The 26,634-nt window shown below is 36.2% G+C and overlaps 1 protein-coding gene across 1 annotated transcript in view; it reads right to left on the bottom strand.

The window, feature by feature from the left end:
• The window catches only part of DEUP1 (deuterosome assembly protein 1), a 98,523-nt gene that overhangs the window by 50,086 nt on the left and 21,803 nt on the right, over positions 1-26,634 (bottom strand). Inside the window, exons 3-7 of the mRNA XM_025357394.1 lie at positions 19,914-20,085; positions 18,407-18,502; positions 11,358-11,492; positions 5,795-5,908; positions 4,690-4,932 (exon numbers count right to left, since the gene is read on the bottom strand). Of these exons, the coding sequence (XP_025213179.1) occupies positions 4,690-4,932; positions 5,795-5,908; positions 11,358-11,492; positions 18,407-18,502; positions 19,914-20,085 (760 nt within the window). The remainder of the gene's footprint in view (positions 1-4,689; positions 4,933-5,794; positions 5,909-11,357; positions 11,493-18,406; positions 18,503-19,913; positions 20,086-26,634) is intronic.

The raw sequence follows: 26,634 nt of genomic DNA, 5'->3' as shown, positions 1-26,634 counted from the left end.
CAAAAGATGGATAAATTCCTGGAAATATACAACCCTCCTAGAGTAAACCCTCCTAGATTAAACTCCTAGAAGAAACAGAAACTCTGAACAGAACAATAGCAAGCAGGGAGATTGAAATAGTAATACAGGCCGGGTGTGGTGGCTCACAACTGTAATGCCAGTGCTTTGGCAGGCCAAGGTGGGCAGATCATTTGAGCTCAGGAGTTCAAGACCAGCCTGGCCTACACTAAAAAATACAAAAATTACCTGGGTGTGGTGGTAGGCACCTGTAATCCCAGCTCTCAGGAGGCTGAGGTAGAAGAATTGCTTGAACCTGGGAGGCAGAGGGTGCAGTGAGCCAAAATTGCGCCACTGCACTCCAGCCTGGGGAACAGAGCAAGACACTCTTAAAAAAAAAAAAAAAAGGAACAGTAATACGAAAATTGCCAACAAAAGAAGTCCAGGACCAGACAGATTCACAGCTAAATTCTATCAAACATTCAAAGAAGAATTGGTACCAATCTTACTGACACTATTCTAAAAGATAGAGAAAGAGGGAATCCTCCTTTCAATCATTCTATGAAGCCAGTATTACCCCAATATCAAAACCAGGAAAGGATATAAGAGAAAAAGAAAACTACAGACCAATATCCCTGATGAACATAGATGCAAAAACCCTGAACAAAATACTAGCTAACTGAATCCAACAGCATATCATAAAGATAATCCACCATGATCAAGTGGGTTTCATATGAGGGATGCAGGGATGGTTTAACATATGCAAGTCAATAAACACAATACACCACATAAACAGAATTAAAAACAAAAATCACACGATCATCTCAATAGACACTAAAAAATAATTTGACAAAATCCAGTATCCTTTTATGATTAAAACCCTCTGCAAAATTGGCATGGAAAGGACATACCTTAAGGTAATAAAAGCCATCTACAACAAACCCACAGCCAACATCATACCGAATGGGGAAAAGTTGAAAGCATTCTCCCTGAGAACTGGAAGAAGACAAGGATGCCCACTCTCAGCACTTCTATTCAACATAGTACTGAAAGTCCTAGCCAGAGCAATCAGACAAGAGAAAGAAATAAAGGGCATACAAATCAGTAAAAAGGAAGTCAAACTATGTCTGTTGACTGATGACATGATCATATGTCTAGAAAACTCTAAAGATTCATCCAAAAAGCTCCTAGAACTGATAAATGAATTCAGTAAAGTTTCAGGATACAAAATCAATGTACACAAATCAGTAGCATTGCTATACACCAACAGTGACCACGCTGAAAATCAAATAAAGACTCAACCTCTTTTACAATAGCTGTAAAAAAAAAAAAAAGAAAGAAAGAAATCCTTAGGAATATACCTACCCAAGGAGGTGAAAGACCTCTACAAGGAAAACTACAAAATGCTGCTGAAAAACATCACAGATGACACAAACAAATGGAAACACATCCCATGCTCATGGATGGGTAGAATCAATATTGTGAAAATGACCATACTCCCAAAATCAATCTTCAAATTCAATGAAATTCCCATAAAAATACCACCACAATTCGTCACTGAATTAGAAAAAAATCTTAGAATTCATATGGAACCAAAAAAGGACCCTGCATAGCTAAAGCAAGACTAAGCAAAAAGAACAAATCTGGAGGCATCAGATTACCAAATACCCTATATTATAAGGCCATAGTCACCAATACAGCATGATACTGGTATAAAAATAGGCACAGAAACCAATGGAACACAATAGAGAACCCAGAAATAAACCCAAATACTTACTGCCAACTGATCGTCGACAAAGCAAACAAAAACAAAAAGTCTGAAAAGAACACCCTGTTCAACAAATGGTGGTAGAATAATTGGCAAGCCACATGGAGAAGAATGAAGTTGGATTCTTATCTCTCACCTTATACAAAAATCAACTCAAGATGGATCAAAGACTTAAATCTAAGACCTGAAACCATAAAGATTCTAGAAGATTTACATTGGAAAATCCCTTCTAGACATTGGCATAGGCAAAGACTTCGTGACCGAGAACCCAAAAGCAAACGCAACAAAAACAAAGATAAATAGATGGGACCTAATTAAACTAAAGAGCTTCTACACAGCAAAATAAGTAATCAGTAAACACATAACCCACAGAGTGGGAGAAAATCTTCACTAACTATGCATCTGACAAAGGATTAATATCCGGGATTGATAAGGAACTCAAACAAATCAGGAAGAAAAGAACAAACAATCCCATCAAAAAGTGGGCTAAGGACATGAATGACAATTCTCAAAAGAAGGTATACAAATGGCCAACAAACATATGAAAAAAATTCTCAACGTCACTAATGATCATGGAAATGCAAATCAAAACCACAGTGCAATACCACCTTACTCCTGCAAGAATGGCCATAATCAAAAAATCAAAAAAAATAATAGATGTTAGTATGGGTGTGGTGAAAAGGGAACACTTTTACCCTGCTGGTGGGAATGTAAACTAGTACAACCACTATGGAAAACAATGTGGAGATTCCTTAAAGAACTCAAAGTAGATCTACCATTTGATCCAGCAATCTTACTACTAGGTATTTACCCAGAGGAAAAGAAATCATTACATGAAAAAGATACTTTCGCACATGTTTATAGCAGCACAATTTGCAATTGCAAAAATACGGAACCAGCCGAAATGCCTGTCAATCAATGAGTGGATAAAGAAAATGTGATATATATATATATGAGTACTACACAGCCACAGAAAGAAACAAAATAATGGCATTTGCAGCAACCTGGATGGAATTAAAGACCATTATTTTAAGTCAAGTAACTCAGGAATGGAAAACGAAACATCATTTGGTTATTGCTCCTACTTATGTTCTCATTCATAAGTAAGAGCTAAGCTATTAGGCTACAAAGGCATAAGAATGATGTTGGGGAACTCAGGGGAAAGGGTGGTGGGGGGTGAGGGATAAAAGACTACAAATTGGGTACAGTGTATACCGTTCAGGTGATGGGTGTGTCAAAATCTCAGAAATCACCAATAAAGAACTTATTCATGTAACCAACCACCACCACCTGTTCCCCTGCCAAAAGAAGAAGGGAAAAAGCAGAGAATGCTTTGGTTGGCACTGGATGACCCAAAGCCTAAAGGAGAATACTTGGGAAGTACCAAGAACAACAATTTTCTTATTTACTGAATGTGATTCTGATGCAGATTCCAGCAGTACAAAGACAGCTGCAAAATGTAAGTTTAGGTTGCCTTTAAATAGAAGGCATGACCACTTGTCATATACTTAGGGAAGCAAAAGGCAGCAGCCTCTCAGAAGGAAAGACCCCATCACTGCATGACCCGCAGTCATGCAAACACAGCTCAGATAGTTAGAGGTGGGCTGATGCTAAGCACTTAGAAGCCCCTAGGCACCCTCTAGAGCAGAAGAAAGAGTGCTAACCTCATTTATATTAGAATGAAGCCAGAGAAAACACCATCAATGCCTTTGCTATTTTGAGACAATTTCTGGCTTCCTCTGCGTTTAGTATTTGTGGTTCAGCTTTCTTTACTGGTTTACATCTGTATCCTAACTTGTATTAGAATAAGACCTCCCTCCTTAAAGCTGGAGTTTGAGGTGGGGTATATGTATGTCTTATAACCACCTCTGAATGGGGGAGACTGGGAGCCTTGAATTCTGTCCCTTACCAAACATAGGGAAAGAGGAACATAGAACAGTAGATGCTGGCAGAGAAAGAAGTTAAAGGACTAACTCCCTATATAATCTCAAATATAATGTGGCAAGGTGGGGGAATGAGGAGTTGGCCCAAGACTAAGAAATGACCCTGGGAGTTTAAGTGGCAACAGATCTTGGGGTGGTATATCTCAAGGAGATGAAATGGAAGTTCTCAGGCAGTGACCTTACCTCAGTCACGTATGTTAGGTAGAGCAGGGAATAGAGTGGGGAAAAGATATGGGCCAACTGTCATGTAGGAAGTGGTAGAAAGAGGCTGAATATTTGGAGGTGGGAGAAAAAACCTAAAATGGGAGATAAAAGAATGTCTCAAGTACTAATGAATAAGAAATATATATTCTGTAAAGAAATGGGTAATTTTGATGAGTGCTGTATAACCTTCCTAATGATTGCAAGAAATAGACAAAAAGAAGAAAACATTACTGAGTTGAGAAAAAAATTAATGCTTGTTAAATCATCAATCATATTTGTCAATGTGAAAGTTACCTAAAAATAAATTCTAGGTTACTGTTTGATAAATGATTATGATAACATTACCAGTGATAAATCACTGGAGTCACCTCCATAGCTCTCACTGAGGTTACTAGATTGTTGAACCCTTCATGATTTCCTGTATCTTTAACCAAGGATTCTTCTGAGTCAAAGAGACACAGGGTAACAGAAAATAGTGCGGGAAGAGGGTAGTACATGGCTAAAGGCATAGAGGTTTGTAAGTGACCACTGTTACATTGCACTTGTAATACATTATTATTACGCCACTGCTGAACTAAAGTGCACTCTAAGTGTGGTAACATACTTATGGGATTATTGAATCTACGCATCAAGTGCAAATTACTAAGAGGAAATATTAACAGAATCTTCACATATATTAATAATAGAAAACTACCATTCTAATCCCTATATCTGTTGAGTTACGATTTACACAAGTCATGGACAATATTAGTTGAAAAACAAAAAATTAATCTTCACCTGGCACTGTCTTTGGTACATTTTCAGTTCTTGCAAGAGCTTCTGATTTTCATCTTGTAATTTATTCCTGCTTAGTGCTATCTCACTTACAGCTGATTTTAGTTTTTCAATAATGAACTCATCTCTTTCACCGATTTCACAATTGGGATCTGGGTCACATATCAAACGAGGAATTTCAGAGCTGCTGTCTTCTAAGCACTGTTTTTTACCATTTAGTTGAGTTTGGTAACTTTGTGCCTGTTTCTGAAAAACATAAAAACTGTGTAACTCAAATGAAGAATGTCATATTTAAGCTTACATGAAGTTCAAGAATGATAGAAAATAATTAGTAGGAATATCTTTAAATATGTTACTAGATAATGAAAGTTGGGTCTTTGTAATTCAGTCTTATATTTGTTTTAAAATTTCAATTTCAGATGGCATAAAGAGAAAATATATTTGTATAACCTCAGAGCAAAGATGTAGAGTAGAGAAGGAGGTTAGTGGTCTACAAGCCATATCAAGCAAGAAAAAAAAATCTAGAAGGTGTAAAAAGAAAATTATGAATTCAATTATACAATGGTTGAAAAAGTCTATAACCAAAAATAAATACAAACAATTTGATTGTAGGGGAACAGTTGTCAGTGCATGTAACAGAGTTAATAATTCCTAATGTACAAACACTTCTACACTTCAATAAGAAAAGGCAAACAACACAAAAGAAAAATGGGCAAAGTTTATGAATAGGCAATTCACAGAAAGACCTGAGAAAGGCTAAAAAGTATATGAGGAGATGCTCCGTCTTATAAGTAGCCAAGGAAATACGAAGTAAAGCAAGCAATCTTAAACTCTCTGAGTGCCTTGCCTGTAGGCATACAAAAACATATGGTATTTAATGACACAATAACAATGGATTTTTAAATAGCTCCATCCTTTGAGACATGTAGACTAAATTCACCATTAACAGATATTCTATGCACTTATGACCGTACCCACCTTTGGACCTACTCTGGTGATTTTTTTCTTAGTTGGCATTTCTATTTGTAAATAGATTATATGCTGAATGGTAAAGATACCAATATTTAACTTCTACTTTTGATTTAGAGAATAGTATTAGATAACTTACCTGAAACTGATTACACTTCTCAGATAATAATTTTTGTTGAGCATCTAAAGAAATCAGATGAGTCTGATATAGTATCTCTTGCTTGTCCCATTCTCTTGACTTCGCTCTAAATTCCTTTTAAAAAGTGGGGAGACAAACATATTGAAAAATATTATTCATTTTAAAGTACAACGAATAGGGCTTCTTTCATTTGTACATCTTCATTCTGAGAAAAAAAAAAAGTAAATCCATTCTTTACCTATTAGGGAAAACAAACAAAAAAAAAGGTGTCAAATCATTCATGTTGGATTTTTTTACCATCTCTAATTTTTGCTAGGAAAATACAGAATTTGTCACTTATTGTTAAAAATATAAAAAGTCTCTCTTATAACAAATACTTATTACTAATAAGGGAATTTCAAACAACTTTTTTTTTTTTTTTTTTTTTTTTTTGCAGTAGCCAGTACTTTCTATTTGTTGACACGAAATATTTTTTCCTTCATTCATTCAGTTGCCAAATTTGTTCTCTTGTTTTTTTTAGAGGGTGGGGCTTGGACTTATTTAGTGACTGTTAAGGACTGAATGTGTCCCCCGCAACAAATGCATACGTCAAGCCTAAACCCCAATGTGACGGCATTATGAAGTGGGGCCTTTGGGAGGTAATTAAGTCATGAGAGTGAAGCTCTTATGAACAGGATGAGTGCCCTTGTAAGAAGAGCTATGAGAGATTTTGTTTCCTCTCTCTTTCTTTCTCCCTGCCATCTGAGGATACAAAGAGCAGACAGCTGTCTGCGAACCAGGAGAAGGGCCCTTACCAGAATCTGATTATGCTGGGTGATATGGTTTGGCTCTGTGTCTCCTCCATCCAAATCTCACATTGAACTGCGATCCCGAGTGTGTGTGTGTGTTAGCAGGGGCCTGGCGGGCATGGGGGTAGTTTCTTTTTCTTTTTTTTTTTTTGTTTTGAGATGGAGTCTTGTTCTGTCGCCCATGCTGGAGTGCAGTGGCACGATCTCGGCTCACTGCAACCTCTACCTCCCAGGTTCAAGCGATTCTCCTGCCTCAGCCTCCTGAGTAGCTGGGATTACAGTCACATGCCACCACGCCCGGATAATTTTTTGTAATTTTTAGTAGAAACAGCATTTCACCATGTTGGTCAGGCTGGTCTCAAACTCCTGACCTCGTGATCCGCCTGCTTCAGCCTCCCAAAGTGCTGGGACTACAGGCGTGAGCCACTGTGCCTGGCCTGGTGGTTTCTAGTAGTTTAGTACCATCCCCCTAGTGCTGTCTCTTGACAGAGTTCTCATGAGATCTGGCTGTGTAAGTGTGTAGCACTTCCTGCTTTTCTCTCTCCCTCTCTCTCCTCCTGGCCACATTAAGACATGCCTTGCTTCCCCTTTGCCTTCCACCATGATTATAAGTTTCCCAAGGCCTCCCCAACCATGCCTCCTGTACAGCCTGTGGAACTGTGAGTCAATTAAACCGTTTTTCTTCATAAATTACCCAGTCTTAGGTAGTTCATTATAGCTGTGTGAGAATGGATTAATACACAGGCACTCTGATTTTGGACTACCAACCTCCAGAACTGTGAAAAATAAATGTCTGTTGTTTAAGCCACCCAGTTTATGGTATTTAGTTATAGCAGCCTGAACTAACTAAGACAGTGACTTTGCCTCTTGTGGCCATGGCCAGGCCTCATTTAGGCAGTACCAACTGGTATACCTGGGAAAGAAATGGTAGAAGAAGATTGATAAAGCAGGATCAGTTCTTTAAGTTTTTGCTCAAGTAGTGCAATTATACAGCATGATTATCTGTTCACATCTTAATAACATAAGCAAAGGATATAGCTCTGGGGATGCCAAAGAAGACATTGCTGCTTCTCCATTTTGCCTAGGGCTGACTATATCCTATCTTTCTGTCTAGTCTTTAAACAACTTGAGGGTAACGGCTGTTTATTACTTTTGTAACATTCACAGTGCCTGACAAAGTACCAGGTGCCATTTACACAACATGAATGTACAAACAAAAACATGGTACAGTATTAGCATTTCCTAGAAATTAAACCTTCTCAAAAAATTTTGTAAAGAAAACAACATGGTTGAAAACAAACTCCATAGCTATTAAATCAATGACTATATATCATTGCATATAGAAACACAGCAAGATGTAGTGATGTTTTCAACCCTCAATTCATTAATATTTATTGAGCAGTTAATGTCCACCAGGTTCTGTGGAAAGAAGAAAATCTGGAACTATTTCATAATTTTAAAAAATTTTTTGAAAGAAAAACATCAAGGAATATCTAATAGAGAAATGTACACACAAACAAATAATTTTACAATTATGTCAGTATGTTAAGTACAATAATGCTGACACATAAAAGCCACGCAGATGATATTAAGATTATCTTGGCTATTTCCCATAATATATCAAATCGGAACAGTTCATTATAGTCAGAGTGGTTACTATTGTTTTGAAGATGGCTGAAATGACTGGATTGGCAATGCTGGAAAACAAATGCTAATTTAGAGAATGAAAGCTTTATTTTGTTAAAATGAGAAGAACATGGCATTCCATATTTTCTATACAGAAATAATTTTAAAGTACATTTAAGGAAATTTTAGTTTTTAAAATCCATAAGTACCTAAACAATCAGTGAAGGAAGGCTCTAAATTAGGAAGTTTTTACGGTAATGAAAGGTGGGTGACCTGATATTAAGTGATAGTATTAAGGTTGATGAAGTATGGAAAGACCCTCCATATATAACAATAGCCCATGATAAACAGACTATATTTACTATGATAAATGGAGATAGTCCATTTAAAGTTATTGACTTTGATTCTGACATTCAACATACAAAAATTAGGTACATAAAAACATGGTCTTCAGCAATAATGACAAATTTATAAAACTAGGCTCTAGTAGAAAATAGCTAACATATCAAATTAATGCAATCTAGATTTTAAAAATTTCTGTTTACTTTTAATTTAAAAGGGAATCTTTGGATTTAGAAGTCAAATTTTGTAAGGTTGACTTAAGCTGTTCATATGTTTTAGATAATACAAATATTTAGTATTTCTTACCCATTAACCTCAAATAATCTTGAAAGTAAATATTCCCCAGGATGTTTTAGAGGCAGAAGCATTAACCTCAACTTCTTATAAATACTACAACAGGTAGAAGTGAGGCCAAGAATAGCTAGAAATGTGTGTCACAAACATCAGCAGGTGCTTATGACAATCCTGGCTTCCTTATTGTCAGATGTACTGGTTTCACAACTAGCAAGTCAGTGCAATATATGCAATAGTGTGGAACCACGCAGGGACCTAGAGAGCTTCATAAGGGTTTTTATAGAGACAGGAGTTGTCACAGTAGGCTTCAGAGGGTCTGTAGACTTGCCTGGACCTCCAATAGTAAGTTATTCATGGCTGGAAAAGTTTTTCTGGATCTTTAAGTTTGAGAGTGGATCAGGGTCATTAAAATTAGTTTCTCTTGATAGCTGTATTAGATGTTTTAAAAAGCCCTCTAATAAATATTAGAGATGATCTTTAGTGATTACTATATGTTGGAGACCTTTACCTGTAAAACAGTTTTAACTTTTTATTATGAAGATTTTCATACATAGAGAGTAAAACAAACCTCCATGTACCCTTCACCCAGAGTAACTACCATCAACTTAGTCCATCTTTACTTCTCCTATCTCTCCACCCTTTTTTTGTTGGTATATTTTAAGGCAACTTCTAGACCTCATGTGTTTTCATCCCTAAATGCTTCAGTGTGCATCTAAAGTTTTTTCACCATAACAACAACATTACACATAAGGTATTTTAAACCCCATTTACTGATGACAACATGGAATCTTGGTGAGGCAAACAACTTGCCTATAGGTCACAGGGCAAACACATGAGTCAGGTAAGGCCTGTTTTCAGTTATCAGTGATCATGTTCTTCAACTACTACATGTAGTGCACTGCTATTACTATACTGCTATTAAATGCCTCAAAGGAAAAACAGGTTTACCTGCAGACTAAAACTGGACGAGCCTATCTCTTACACATTAATTTATCAGATGGCTATAAGTAAAAACAGGTACATGAAGTGTTTTTATAATTATTTCAAGTTAAACTGTATATCTGCATAGAGTCCTTAAAAACTTTTGTGTAAGTACAAACATAGCAAAACATTTTGCTACTAATTTCCACTGTAATTTCATTACATATATATAATGTAAATATTTAGTTTCCTAAATGTAAAATGTGCATACACAAGGTATCTGTTAATAACTTAAGGGGTTTTTTTTTGTCTGAACAATTTTTATTAATGTAGTTCTGCCACAAAAGCCCATGAAAAGTCAGTCAAATGGATAATTAATGACTCAATGTCTTCATTTTCAGTGAAAGCACATGTATATTACAGTGCACATCTATCAGCATCTTCCATGAGATCAGGATATTTCTGAAGCCCTACTGGTTATACCACTGTAAGAGCCTGGGAGTACAACACAGTGCATTTTCCTGGAGGGCCAACTTACTTAGTGATGGTAAGTTTGTTTTTAAAAAAAACTATGTATTATTCAGAAGCATTTAAAATGTGCTGGACTTTTAAAGATTAAAATTTAGGACTTCCTACAAAGTTCTTATAATAAGCCGATTTTAGGGCTGTGATCCCGGATTTAATTCTCTTTAAGATATTTTAAAGTAGAAGGACTTGTTAATTAAAGAATAAGATGAAAAAGTGCTGGCAAGGGGAGGGATGCTGGGGTTTACGGCTTGAGAAAAAATGGAAGAAATTAAGTGGGATAACGTAAGGGTCAACTTGAAGTCAATTAAAAAAATAACAATTGAGCAGTACTCGGAATCCAGGTAAAAGTAGATGATAGGAATTTATAGTGTAATCTTTCTGCTGTTCCATGACTTGTAGGAGGAATGCTCAAGAACACAGGGAAGAAAAATAGCTGGTTTGTTTTTTCCAAGGTTGGGAAACGAAGAAGATAAGAGTAAGTGCATCAATGACATAGTGAATTTTTAAAGTTTTTTGTTTTTAATTTTTATGGGTACATAGTAGATATATACAGTTATGAGGACATAGTGAATTTTTTTGAGAGACCAAAATTTTAGAAATTCTGAGTGCTATCGGGCAATTGAATTGGAGTGACACTCTGTCTTTAAGGAAAAAAACCATGAAACTTCAAGCCCTGTTTTAAAAACTGTGATGAGGCTTCATTGGGATTTAAGTACCTAACAGCTAAATGGCCATTAAAAGATTTATTAGATATTCACTTTAACTGACCCCATGGGTGTCCTTCAATTTTACTCAACAGCTGCAGTTTCATTTGACTTTTTGGCTTTTTTTTCTCTCCCAAAATGCTGTTATATAGTAAAGATGTATACATCAAAGTGATGTTTTAATTCACTAAGTGCCTGAAGGGAAGGTGCACTAAGAAAATATATTCAATGAGAAGTTAGTTTGTAATAGTGTTTATTACCACAACTGAAGACACCATTGTGGACACTACAGACAAATAGCCCACAACAACAGGAATCAATCTTTAATACACATAAAGAATCTAAGATAATATATCTCACCTCTAATTTCTGGTTCAAATTGCTCAGTTCAAAGGGTAATTCTTCTTTAAAGTGTGGTAATTCTTTTCGTGGAACTTTGTTTTGTTTCATCTGATGTAATCTCAGTTTTTCAAAGCTATTTGTTAGTTTGGAAAACTGTAAATCACAGAAAATGTTAACATTTTACTATTAGCAATTATTTCTAACCTGATTTCGCTATCTCTTTTCCTGTGTGCCTCTTTGAAAATTTAAGTCATGATTAGAAAGTGCAGTAAAGCTTAAATGTTTCAATTAGTGAAGACAGAACCAGTTATTAAAACTAAATTATTGAAGCTGAACACAATTCAGCTTTCATGTAAACTTGAGACTTCATTAACTGCACAGTTAAACAATGATTCACTTGATAAATGGCTTGTTCAATTTTGTTTTAATCATACGCAGTAAAGCTGACAATTTTTTTAAAAAGCAAGTTTTTTCTTACTTTTAGTTAGTGCCATCTTGTGTTGACAATTTTAAATCCAGTAACTCAATCTACAAAATAACTAGCTTATACCTTACTTAAGAAAACAGAATATATATTAATTTAAAAGGCATAAGTAACATAAACCACTTATTCATGTGGATACATTTAAATAAATTTTAATATCAAAATTGATCTAATATTTTTCTTACTGATAATTCTTTTTACAACTTTGTATTATTTTTTCCATTTCCTGTTCTACATTCAAATTATAGATTCAAAATAGCATAGTTTATGAATATTTGTGAGGAAACTTCTATACTCATGTATCTGCTTTCAAATGTGTCTTATTTACACATTTTATTTTAAAATAATTACAGGTTTACAGGAAGTTCCAAAGTTATTACTGAGGTCCCAGATTCTCTTCACCCAGTTTCCCCCAATATTTACATCTTATTGAACTACAGTACATCAAACCCAGGAAACTGAAATTGGATCAATATATGTATATAGTTCTCTGCCATTTTATCACATATGTAGATTTATCTGACTACAACCACAATCAAGATATAAAACTATTCTGTCACCACAAAGATCTCCCTCATGCTATCCCTTTAGAATCACACTTAATCCCCTCATCCCCCAACCCCTAATCACCGAAAACCACTAATTTGTTTTCCATCTCCATAATTTTGAGAATGTTATAAAAACAAATCATACAGCACATTAACTTTTGAGATTGTATTTTTTTCACTCAGCTTAATGTGAGATCCATGCATAAATCAATAGTGGATTCCTTTTCAGTGCTGAATCGTATTCCATGGTATAAATGTGTCAGTTTGTTTAACCATTCATATACTGAGACATTTTGATTTTTTCCAGTTTTTGCCTACTGTAAATAACACTATGAACAATGATGTCTACTTTATCAGATATTAAAGTAGCCACTTCTGCTTTTTTCCTCATAATTTTAAATTGAGATATAATTCACCTACTATAAAATTCACCTGAATAATATTCCATTGCATAAATACACTACATTTTGTTTATCCATTCATCAACTGATAGAAATGTGGGGTTTTTCCACTTTGAGATATTATAAATAATGCTGCTGTGAACACTTACATAGAAGTTTTTGTGTAGATATATGTTTTACTTTCTCTTGGGTATATACCTAGGAGTGGAATTGTTGGATCTTATGGTAACTTTAACTTTTTGAAGAACAGCCAAATTGTCTTCCAAAATGGCTGTACCATTTTCCATTCCCATTCACAATGCATTGGGTTCCAATGTCTCCATATCCTCACCAACACTTGTTGTTTTCTATCCTTTTTATTATAACCATCCTAGTGGATGTGAATGGATATTGTGGTTTTGGTTTCCATATACCTAATGACTAATGATGTTAAGCATTTTTATGTGCTTATTGGCCATTCGTATATCTGCTTTGGATAAATATCTATTCAAATATTTATCCATTTTAAAATTTGGTCATCTGTCTTTTATTATCAATTAGTAAGTTATTCATATATTCTAGATACCAGTCCCTTATCAAATATATGGTTTGCAAATATTTTCTCCCCATTGATGGGTGTCTTTTTAGTTTCTTGATGGTGTCCTTCGAAGCAAAAAAGTTTTAAAATTTTAATGACATCAAATTTATCTAACTTTTTGTTGCTTGTGCTTTTGGTGCCATATCTAAGAAACCATTGCCTAATCCAAGGTTATGAAGATTTACTCCTATGTTTTCTTCTAAGAGCTTTTTAGATTTAGGTTTTACATTTGGATCTTTGATCCATTTTGAGTTAATTTTTGTCTATGGTTTAAGGTAGGGGTCCAACTTAGTTCCTTTGCATAAGGATATCCTCTTGTCATTGCACCATTTGTAGAAGAGACTAATCTTTCTGTATTGAATTATCTTGGCACCGCTTCTGCTTTCTTTCTATTAATATTTGCATGGTATATTTCTCCATCTTTTTAATTTCAACTTGCCTATACAGTTATATTTGAAGTGAGTTTGTAATTTTTTTTATTTATTGTCAATCTCTGTCTTTCAGTTGGTGTATTTAGACCATTTCTATTTAATGTAATTATTGATATGTCATGGCTTAAGCCTTTTTTTGTTTCCTGTTTGTTCTCTAGCTTTTGGTTTCTCTATTTTCACTTTCTTGTCTTCTTGTGAATTACATAAGCATTATTTTAGAATCCATTTTATCTATAGTGTTTTTGAGTATATCTCTTTGTAGATCTTTTTTAGTGGTTGCTCTAGGCATTACACTGTATTTACATAATTAATCACAGTCTATTGGTGTTTGACATCTTTCCAGTTCAAGTGTAGAAATCTTACTTTCCTTTATGTTCTTTTACTCTGTTCCATTTATAACACCATTATCTTAGTGTTTCCTATAGGTATACTGAAAACCATATTAGACATGGTTATAATTTTTTGCTATCAAAAATTTAGAAAATACAAGAGGATAAGGAGAGTCTATTGCATTTCCCCTCATGTTTTTTACTCTTTTTGGTGTTTTTACTTCTTCGCTGATGTCTTAAGATTCCTTGTTTATCATTTCTTTTCTGTTACGAGACCTTCCTTTAGCCATTCTTTTAGGGTAGGTCTGCCAGCAACAAATGCTTTTAGTTTTCCTTCCTTTGAGAATGTTTTAATTTCCTCTTCATTCCTGAAGGGTATTTTTGCCAGACCTAGAATTCTGGGTTGAAAGCTCTGTTCTTTCGGCACTTGAAAGCCTCCATCATTTCCAGAGAGAAGGCCACCATTATCAGAATTGGTTTCCCTTATAGGTAAGGTTTCATTTCTTTCTTGCTGCTTCCAAGATTGTTTTGTCTTTTGGTTTTCAGAACTTTGACTATGATGTGTCTTAACACAGCTGTCTTTTGATTTATCCTGTTTGAAGTTCACTCAGCTTTTCAATCTGTAGGTTTACATTTTTTTTTTTTTGGAGGGGGGCTAAGTTTTATAACTTTTCAACCATTATTTCTCTGAATGCTTTTTCACCCTCCTCATCTTTCTCCTCTCCTTCTGGGTTCTCTGATGATGTAAATTTTAAATTGCTTGTTGCCATACTACATGTTCCCAAGGTTCATTTTCTTTTACTCTTTCTCTCTGTTGTTCAGATTGGGTAGTTTCTATTGTATTATCTTTGAGCTGATTCTTTTCCTTCTGTCCTCTTCATTCTGCTTTTAAGTCCATCCATTGAGTTTTTAAATTTGGTTATTATACTTTTCAGTTATAAAATTTCTAATTGGTTATTTATATTATTTATTTGCCAAAGCTTTATAATTTTTCATTTATTTCAAGCCATATTTGTAATAATTCATTGAAGTATTTTTATAACAGCTGCTTTAAAATTAGATAATTCTAATGTGTGTCATCTTGGCCTCGGCATCTGTTGAGTGTCTTTTCTTATTCAAGTTGAGATCTTCTTGGTTCTTTCTATAATGAATGATTTTTATTGATACTTGGACATTTTTGTGTATTGTGTTTTGAGACTCTGGATTTTATTCAAATACTGTGTTTTAGCAGTCCTCCTCTGACAATTTCTGGAAGGGAAAAATGGAGTGCCACTCCATTACTGCCAGGGGATAGTGGATGTCCAGGTCTTCACTTGGCTTCAGTTGGTATCCAGTGGGAGGTGCTCCTTATTACTGCTGATTCGAAGTGGGAGTTCAGGCTCCCCACTAGTCTTTCACTGATACACTTTGATTGAAGGGTCATGGGTGCCTTGTAACTATTCTCACATGGCCTTCAGTGATACTATAGTGGGAGTGGGTGAACTTGTCACCACTAAGCAGTGGTGACTCCTCAACAGCCTTCCTATAATAACACCTGAGACTGGAGAGGGAGGGGTGCCTCCTTACCACCAGGTAGGTGTAGAAGTCCAAGCTCTCCACTATCACCACGGGTTGATGAGGGCCTTGTTAATATCTAGTAAGGATGAAAGTCCTGGTTCTCCATTCAGTCTTCCCAGATACTACCCAGGAAAGAGGGCCAGGGTTACCTTGTTACAGCTTAGTGAAGGCAGAAATCTAAGTTTTTTCACTAAGCCTTTGTAGGTGGCAGTGGGCCTGTAGTTTTCTCTCTCTCTCTCTCTCTCTCTCTCTTTCCTTCCTTCCTTTCTTTCTTTCTTTCTTTCTTTCTTTCTTTCTTTCTTTCTTTCTTTCTTTCTTTCTTTCTTTCTTTCTTTCTCTGTTTTATGAGGCTGGAGTAGAGAGGTTGTTATCTAAAAATGTATTATCTTGCTAGGCTGTCTCTCTTCTGGACTTTTGGATGGAGACAGCAGACTTTCCTTGGGGCTCTTTTTGTTTGTTTGCACCCATTGGCATAACTGGGTTGCCTGCTTTTGTGTTACTCAGTCTGAGATATATGAGGCAAAAACAAATCCTAGGGAACTCACTATTGTGACATTCTTTGAGTCCTAAGGTCCTTAGCCAATCTCTCTCTTCTCTCCACTTCTCAGAATCTTATTTTATAAATGATGTCTAATTTAGTGGGAGGATAGGGAAGAGTATATCTATTCCAGAAGCAAAAGCCTCAAATATATGTATTTAAAATTACAGTTTTATAATGGTTAGAAGGAAAAAAATAACTCCTTTTTAAAAGGAAAGCAATTTCTAAAAGGAAGCTTTGACAGAGTTGAGTTATTCAAGGCACAGTGTGGTAAAGTGTATACTTAAGATGTTTCAGGAAAATGAAATTGTAAATAAAACAGAAATTTCAAAGGAGGAACCTGTAGAGTGAGCTGGCAGCAACAAAAGCGTGTTAGCCACAAGATACCATTTTCTGCTTAGAAAAACAGCATATTACTAGCTTTATGCAAACCAAATCAAGTACATAGTACTTTTCTTTTTCTCTCTTGTTCCCTACTTTCCTCTTCCTTCTCCTTTGCTCTCCTTCCCTTTCTTCCTCCTTTTAACTAGAGAAAAAGAGAAGCAGAAAACTGCAGTGAAAACAGGTGGCTCTCAACAATAATGTAGCACTCCTAGTGTATTCCATGAAACCCCTGTTTACAGTAGTATTAGAAGGTTTTAGCTTAAATAAATAAATAAAAGAGAGCTCCATTGTCCAATATCTTTGGAACATGATGGAATGGAAAGGCTAAATCAGTTTGTTTAAGGCAGGACTTCTTATGGCCTGTAATATGCTAATGTGTACCCTTAATCTCCAGGAGGGGAGGAGTCTTAACTTGGCCAGCATTAGCTTAAACAGCATTTCCTAAACTCACAGTGTTTTCCACAGAACAAATTTTTATGAAGTTACCATAAAGATATTTTTTGGTTAGCACTGAAAACCAGCCATCAGCCAAATAATAAAATAGAACTGCAAAGCATCAAATGGCAAGGATTCATATATTAAATGACTGCTTGGCACCTGTAAACAAAGCCAAGAACTTTTTAACAAGAGGAAAACATACCCAAACAGAAATGAAAGATTTGGAAAGCAGTGACTGAACTGGTTAAACACAACTTAGAGATGACACCTAACTTATTTCTAGATTTCTGTATTGTTTTCAAACCTACTACAGATTGTGATCTCTTTATTTATATTGACCAATATGTAATGATTTAATGTTTATGTTGTTGTTTTAGAGCCTTATCTTCATAGAAAAATAAAGGTTGAGTTGACTTACATGCTAAATGCTCAGAGTCTAAGCTAGTAAAAACCATATATAATTTCATAACTCAAGCTACCATATAGTGGCAGTTACTTGAACTGTAGGCAAAATGTCTAGGTAGACTAAGAACTAGTCTTGTAAAATCATCTGTTAAGTGGCATCGAATGTTTCATATTCCAATCTTAATGGCTTAATTACCTCCCTAAAAGGTATTTTAAAAGGATCATTAACTACTTTAAGCTCCTTTAACTAAATTATCATATGTGAAATATTTGTACTCTAAAAAAAGTTGGTTGTAAAGTAAAATTTCATAATCAAACCATATTTCCCATTGATTCATTCACTAAGTTAAGCAAAGATATAGCATCTACTACATTTGACATACTCAAATGATTACTACCCTATGTGCTATCTGTGGTAAAGAAGGCATTTTGGTTGCCTTCTTTGTGTGAAGATACAGGGATAAGTGAAAAAGAAATCTGTATCCTCAATACATATGAAGAAGCACTATCATGTAAGAAACAGTGCTACCAGTAATAAGGTAATAAAGACCAGTTTTATTCTTTCAATTGTCTATTTCATAATCGCAAACTTCCATATTTTAAATTATCACAGAATTGAGAACATCTTTATTAGATAGGAATAACCACGAAAGATAATTGTTTTTTTGTTGTTGCTCACAAAATTTTTTTTTGTGAGCTAATTGTCATTTAATTAATCAACAAGTCTCTTGAGAAACAGAAAGCCATTTGTCAAATACTGTGCTAACAGAGGTACAGAAGGTATAGCAAGCCAACAATCTAGTAAGAGACAAAATCAATGCATATAAAACAGGGAAAGACATGACTAAGCTTAGAATTAAAACACAAGAACATTTATTTATACTAAAAACAATTAGTTTAAATAAAATTAACACAACTCTATAGGTCAAAAATATATCAAAATGTGTGATATTAAATTATAATAAGTTTTCTTACTTGAGCCTTTAGGCTTTGTAGTTGTCCTTCATAATTCTGAGTCATTGCTAAATTACATTTTTCCAGACTGTCCAATTTCTGTCGAAGCAACCCTACCTGCATGAAGAATAAAATTTAATTTTACTTTTTCTAAATTTTGCCTGACAAAATCAGAAAATGTGCAAAAGAGAAGAACAATTCAAATAAAATGGCTTTACCAAACCAAGAGTAAATATTTGTACTGCACTTCTTAAAATAGCTATCAATAATTAAATTCACAAAAAACAAACATTGCTAGCACTATTCCACAAGGTACACATTAGGACAGTACGGATGTTTAACAAAAGATTCTTATCATCATCACATTTAAAATTCAGGGTTAGAATTTACTTTGCATTATCCTTTTGGGAGGCTATGTCATCATTACTCAGGCAAAACCTCTACCAATATAATTCAGCTTTTGTGTTTTCTCCATTACCTTCAAGAGGATCTCTGTTTTAGTGGTATTATGAAATAATTGTTACATTTTTGTAACAAGTAATATGTTAAAAAGAAAAAGAAAATTGTCTAAGAGCAGTTCCTAAGGATTTGGCTTATATAATTTGTCTGTTTAAAAGGCAGATGAGGCACTTGCTTACATATCTGTGTCAGTATATATATAAAAGCTAGAAGAAGAAGAATGCATATGCCATGTCTGATGACCTACCTCTACTGTGAAGGAAAACTAGATGCCAGTAACTAAGTTACCTATGCCAAACAATAATATAGTTAACTATGCCAAAAAACTAGGTTCCACTGAGAAGTCAATAAAGGTAGAAAAATGGCTGATGAACAAGTTAACTAATGATGTTTTTGTTACAGTATATAACTAGCAAACATTTCTCTTAAACATTTCTTTTTCCAAAAGAAAAATTCACAGACACAAAGTCCACATTAGATAAAGCGTATGGTTTTCCTGAACTCCTTCACAGCCCTGAGAGCACTCATATATTCTTTTATGACCACCAGCTTGGCAGTGAGCAGCCTAGAGGGACTGAGGAAACTCCTCTTAAGTGGATGTCCCAGGTATAAACACACACCCCTTTACCAAACTCTTTTCTCCTTTGTCCTATAATCAATTTTTGACATCTTACTTCTATTTTTTCCAGCATATTCAAAGAAGCAAATGTTACTGAACTCTGCCTTGTCCACAGTTTTGATGACTACTTCTTTGTTTCTGCAGCAGCAAAAGTACTTACATCTTTACTTGCAAACAATATTTTACATATATGTTAAATATTTGCTTACTTTTACAGATGGCATTGACACTACATATCTGTCTCTATCAGCAAATATCTATGGATTTAGGTTCTGATTGTCACTTATTTGATATAATACATTTAGCCTATAATTTGCTGACAGAATTTTAAGCAATAAAGGCTCTTGCTGATGCCTGATAAAAAGTATGTATAATAAAAATATATTCTGATAGAATACTATGTATAACAATCTGATGAATTAGCAATTTGTTAACATATGTATTCAGTACCTCTTGACCTTTCTGATCCAAACAAGTTTGTGCATTTGCCAATTCTTGATCCCGAAGATCTAATCGTGTCTCCAAAGCTCGCATCTTTCTTTCCCAATCCATTTTTTTGTTGCTTACCATGATGTCAATTTGTTCCATTAATTCCTGAAGCTCAGCCTCACAAGGAGAAGTTCTGGCAATTGTAGGAAAGTAAAATACATTTTAAAGTAGTAAAATGTGAGGGCAAGAAAAATTATTACATTGCTCTGCATAGCTTGATCATTATTTCCTGAAATTGTTCAATTATTTAAATGGGAATAAGTTCAAAAGCTGAAGGTTAAATTTTAAAATTAATAAAGCGAATTTCAGAGCTAACAGTGTATATATACTTAATTTTTTAAAATAACATTTTTTAGAGTAGGCTAATTCTAAGGAATATGCTAATTAGGAAAAATTATAAGACTTAGCTTCAGGATCAATGCTCTTCCATATAGGCATACATGTACCTATATCTGTCATAACTTCAGAAGGTTTGACAGAGGCAGACTGGGATATCATTCGTGTCTGTTAAGGATAGAAGAGCAAGCCTGGGCTAGGTAGGACCAGATTCAAGGGTACCAACTGGGCTATATTGTGGCTCCTCAAGGAGAGGAATTTGGCATGATATGGCTGGTGTCTGTTTCTAAGGAATTTGATCAGGCAGTGATATGGTTTGGCTGTTTACCCACCAAAATCTCAACTTGAATTGTATCTCCCAGAATTCCCATGTGTTATGGGAGGAACCCAGGGGAAGGTAATTGGATCATGGGGCCGGTCTTTCTTGTGCTATTCTCGTGATAGTGACTAAGTCTCATGAGATCTGATGAATTTATCAGGGGTTTCTGCTTTTGCTTCTTCCTCATTTTCTCTTGCCTCCATCATGTAAGAAGTGCTTTTCGGCTCCCACTATGATTCTGAGGCCTCCCAAGCCACATGGAACTGAAAGTCCAATTAAACCTCTTTTTCTTCCCAGTCTCGGGTATGTCTTTATTAGCAGTGTGAAAACAGACTAATGCAGTAAATTGATACCAGTAGAGTGGGGAGTTGCTGAAAAGATAACTGAAAATGTGGAAGCAACTTTGGAACTGGGTAACAGGCAGAGGTTGGAACAGTTCAGAGGGCTCAGAAGAAGACAGATAAATGTGGGAAATTTTGGAACCTCCTAGAGACTTGTTGAATGGCTTTGACAAAAATGCTGATAGTGATATGAACAATAAGGTCCAGACTGAGGTGGTCCCAGATGGAGATAAGGAGCTTTTTGGGAACTGGAGTGAAGGCGACTCTTGTTATGTTTTATCAAAGAGACTGGAGGCATTTTGCCTCTGACCTAGAGATTTGTGGAACTTTGAACTTGAGAGAAATGATTTAGGGTATCTGGCAGAAGAAATTTCTAAGCAGCATTCAAGAGGTGACTTGGGTGCTGTTAAAGGCATTCAGTTTTAAAAGTGAAACAGAGCATAAAAGTTCAGAAAATTTGCTGCCTGATGATGCAGTAGAAAAGAAAAACCCATTTTTTGAGGAGAAATTCAAATCAGCTGCAGAAATTTGCATAAGTAGCAAGGAGCCTGATGTTAATCTCCCAAACCATGGGGAAAATGTCCCCAGGACTTGTCAGAAACCTTCACAGCAGCACCCCCCCATCACAGGCCCAGAGGCCCAGGAGGAAAAAGTGGTTTCATGGGCCAGGCCCAGGGCTCCTGTGCTGTGTGCCGCCTAGGGACTTGGTGTCCTGTGTCCCAACTGCTCCAGCCATGGCTGAAAGGGGCCAATGTAGAGCTTGGGCTGTGGCTTCAGAGGGTAGAAGCCCCAAGCATTGGCAGCTTTCACATGGTGTTGAACCTTCAGGTGCACAGAAGTCAAGAATTGAGGTTTGGGAACCTCCGCCTAGATTTCAGAAGATATATGGAAATGCCTGGATGCCCAGGCAGAAGTTTGCTTCAGGGGTGGGGCCCTCATGGAGAACCTCTGCTAGGGCAGGGCAGAAGGGAAATGTGGGATGGGAGCACCCACACAGAGTCCCTACTGAGGCACTGCCTATTGGAGCTGTGAGAAGAGGGCCACTGTCTTCCAAACCCCAGAATGGTAGATCCAACGACAACTTGCACTGTGCACCTGGAAAAGCCACAGACACTCAATGCCAGTCTGTGAAAGCAGCCTCGTGGGAGGCTGTGCCCTACAAAGCCATGGGGGCAGAGCTCCCCAAGACCATGGGAACCCACCTTTTGCATCAGCATGACCTGGATGTGAGACCTGAAGTCAAAGGAGATCATTTTGGAGCTTTAAGATTTGACTGCCCTGCTGAATTTCAAACATGCATGGGGCCTGTAACTCCTGTTTTGGCCAGTTTCTCCCGTTTGGAATGGCTGTATTTACCCAATACCTGTACCCCCATTATATCTATGAAGTAACTAGCTTCCTTTGATCTTACAGGCTCATAGGTAGAAGGGACTTGCCTTGTCTCAGATGAGACTTTGGACTGTGGATTTTTGGGTTAATGATGAAATGAGTTAAATCTTTGGGGGACTGTTGGGAACTTGATTGGTTTTGAAATGTGAGGACATGAGATTTGGAGGGGCCAGGGTTGGAATGATAGGGTTTGGCTCTCAACTTGAATTGTATCTCCCAGAATTCCCATGTGTTGTGGAAGAGACCCAGGGGGAGGTAACTGAATCATGGGGGCCAGTCTTTCTCATGCCATTCTCCTGACAGCGAATAAGTCTCACAAAACCTGATGGGTTTATCAGGGGTTTCTGCTTTTGCTTCTTCCTCATTTTCTCTTGCCTCCACCATGTAAGAAGTGCCTTCCACCTCTTGCCATGAATCTGAGGCCTCCCCAGCTATATAGAACTGTAATTTCAATTAAATCTCTTTTTCTTCTCAGTCTCAGGTACATCTTTATCAGCAGCATGAAAACAAACTAAGGCCGGCAGGTTTGGAGAGATACTGTAAGTCTTTAGACAGTGAGGTTACTATTACTCATATACATAGTAATATCTGGGGTCTAGGAGGGTTTATTGAGTATCAAACAAAATGCTTAGTATAACAGCTAGGATTATAGCTACTGTTGTTGAGAAGACAGATTGGTAAGTGCTCTCACTACAGAGTTCTTTTTCAAAGAAGCTTAAGCATTCTCCAGGGAGCTGGCATGAGTCCAGTCACTCAGACTGGATTAGCAGGTAGGTATTGAGGCCTTACACTTCAGCCTAAGGAACATACAAATGTCCAGATTAGAAAAGCGAGTTATTTCAGCATCCATTTCAATGGTGGTAATGAGGCTTCCAATGTATTTGTGTAGCTGGGAGGAAGACAGGAGGGACAGGCAGGTGCAACATGACAGCATTTCCTCCATTTAGTTTCACTAAATCAGAATTTTAGAGCTAATTAAGGATCATTTAGCATTTTGATAAAACTCAGGCTCAGAGAGGCCCAAGGTCACACAGCGAATTAATGGAAGAGCCAGAACTAGATCCTAGGCAGCTGCTTCCCATTTAATGTATCTTCCTGTATACCACACAGCAAAAGACACAGTGTTTTGAATAAGAACATGCTTGAAAAATACAGTACAAATTCGCTCCATTGCAATAAGGTTAGAAACAGGTATTAAAATCCAAAGAATTGAGAATTTCCAGAATCATTTTCTAAGATATCCAGAATCAACCCAAACAGAAGATGTTCCTTTGGTTTATTCAATATGATATTTACCAGTTTTGACATCAGAGAGGTTTTAAGTACAAAGTGCCATTCTGAAGTCTTCTCCTAGCATTCCTGGAGGAATGTGAGGCCCAGAGGCTTTCAATTTTTACTTAAAACCTAAAATAAATCTGACAAAAGGATGTATACTAATTCCTCTATAAATAACTTGATTAAATTTTAAGATTGAATTTTAATTGGAATTATAATATAGAGGAAAAGAATAGAACTATGGCCTGGTGGTTTCACACCGTTTTTCTTTTTCATGACAACATGTACCACCCTGTACTGTAAATAGATTTTGTCTATTTTTTCCACTCTGAAGAAAAAGGACTATGTCAATGTAAGCTCTAGGAAAACAGAACTATATCAGTCTGGTTCATCACCATCTCACCAGAGCCTAGTATATTACTGTAGCACACAGTAGATGCTCAATAAATCTCTGAAGAATGAATGAGTTCCTTTAATTGCTAACTTTTGGCATGTAAGAATGTACCATGCTAAGAAAGTTAAAATATAGGCCTACAGTAGAGTCTGGACATAATGTAATCTACTCAATCAATATTGTTGAGTGAATGGTTTATTTCCTGGTTATGGTTATGCTATGCAAAAGTTAGAATGTTAGACTCTCAGGATGGAAAAACTCTTACAAGTCAACTAGTCCAACTACCCCAACTACCCATCCAGTGTTTGCATTCCTCTACAAATATATATACATATTTATACATGTATATATTATATATTTATATATGTATATATAATATGCAAAATATATTATGTAAGAATATGTATTTTATATTAAAAATTATTAAATATGATTATATATAATTTTTTTTGAGATGCAGTCTCGCTCTGTTGCCCAGGCTCGAGTGCAATGGCACAATCTTGGCTCACTAGCACCTCTGCCTCCCAGGTTCAAACGATTCTCTGGCCTCAGCCTTCCAAGTAGCTGGGACTACATGCACGTGCCACCACATCTGGGTGATTTTTTTTTTTTGTATTTTTAGTAGAGACAGGGTTTCATCATGTTGGCCAGGCTGGTCTCAAACTTCTGACCTCAGGTGATCTGCCCGCTTTGGCCTCCCAAAGTGCTGGGGTTACAGGCGTGAGCCACCGCACCTGGCCCCTCTACAAATATTTCTTAACTGAATCATCTATCATACACTACTGATCAGAATCAGCAGGTCTAGGACAGACCCTAAGATTCTGCATCAGTTACAAAAGCATCAAGTGATTCTGGTGAATTCCAAAGTTTGTGACCTGTTTTTCAATATCACTGCTAAGAAGTTACCCAGCCTAGGTCTGAATTCTTCCCTTAAGAGGTAACCACTGTCTGAGATTGTAGCTAGACAATGTGTTTTAGACAGATCTTTTTTATATTGAAGAAGTTTTCCATCCATTGGTCCTAATTTGATCTCAGTGATTCCACTGAGACCATTCAGGACAAATGCCTTTTCAACACAGTAGACTTTAAAGTACTTGAATACAGTCATCAGTGTGTCAAATACAGTTTTGAGTGCACTTCTAGTCTTCTTTTGTCAGTGTTCAATATTAGAGACTGAATATATGAATGGACAATAATCAGACCATATGACAGTAGACTCTGACCCATAATTTCTGCAACAACACAACCAGTCCAGAAAGCCAAGCCACAAAATCTGCAGCATTTGTCCCATAATGGTCAGGGCTTGATCACTGACTGCCATCTTCCATAATTTCTGTCCCCACTTCCAACTCAGATCAAACCAGAGAAAGTCAAATATACTCCTCAAAACAATCCCCACTTTTAGTTATTCTGTCTCCAGCCTCTACATGCCAGCTCCCTCCAATGAGGGCACACCTGATCCCTTCTCCCTTTTTTTTACCTTAAAGCTTTCCCACTCCTCTGCCTCCCTTTGAGTCTCTGCCAAATGCAAGTGATAGTGGGTGATTCCCTTGATATAGCAAGCTCTGAATAAATAAATACCTTCAGTTGTTTTCATTTGGGTGATCTTTATTTATTTCCACAAATATTTTTATTTCCTTCTATTGCTCCTAGAGACTTTTTTCTTCACCACTCTGTACTCAGTATCCAGTATACTGCCTGAAAAATACTAGATGCTTAGTACACATTTGCTGAATGAAAAAAAAAGAATGACTACGGTAAGATTTTCAGACCCTTCATAATTCTAGCTCTTCTTTGAACAATTTTTTTTTTGTCAATTTCATCCTTGAAATGTACCATTTGGAACTTTAAGATAATACGACAGGCATGGTCTAATCAGGTCAGAGGGGGTCTCACAGATCCTTTGTTTTACGTGCCATATACTTTTATTTAACCAGATGGAGATCACATTAGTTGAATTTGGGAGAGGAAAGAGTAAAGCAGTGATATCACATTGTTTCAAGGTGGGTTTATTCTTATCTAAAAATCTTATTTCTTTTTTATGCATGCTATGAGTAAGCCACCTATTCACTATCTTGTGCTTGTTTAGTTTTTTGAGAGGAGGGGTCCAATGATAGGGCTGTGTATTTATCCTTATTAAATTTCTGCTTGATAGTTTCAGTCTTTCATTGTGGGTCATCATCACTAGTTCTTTCAGCAAACATTCATTAAGCACTGTGTAAGGTACTGGGAAAACAGAGACACAAGAGCAATTGCCTGTGAATAGAGAGACTTGCAAGGCAGGCAGGCAGAATAAAAGACTGATGAATATATTCAGGCTCTCAAAAAGGAGGGGTGCTGAATACAGACTTGCAGAGGGTGGGTTATCACAGAGGTCTTCCTAAATGAGGTAACATCTGAGCTTATATTTGGGATCATTTCTATCAGAGAATATATTCTCCATATCTCCCAGCTTTGTGTGAGCTGCAGACTTGATAAGCATTACCTGCTGTGTGTGTGTATATATACGTTTCATCCTGTATACATATCCTGTACACACACACACACACATATATGGCTTATATGTATTCAGTATATAAATGAAACAGGTACATATAAAATGTGTATTATACATATATAATATACAGA

The sequence above is a fragment of the Theropithecus gelada genome, chromosome 14 (genome assembly GCF_003255815.1).
Source record: "Theropithecus gelada isolate Dixy chromosome 14, Tgel_1.0, whole genome shotgun sequence".
In the NCBI taxonomy this organism is placed as follows: domain Eukaryota; kingdom Metazoa; phylum Chordata; class Mammalia; order Primates; family Cercopithecidae; genus Theropithecus; species Theropithecus gelada.
The sequence above is the reverse complement of the archived record's forward strand: the minus strand, read 5'-3'. Positions and strand labels throughout refer to the sequence as shown.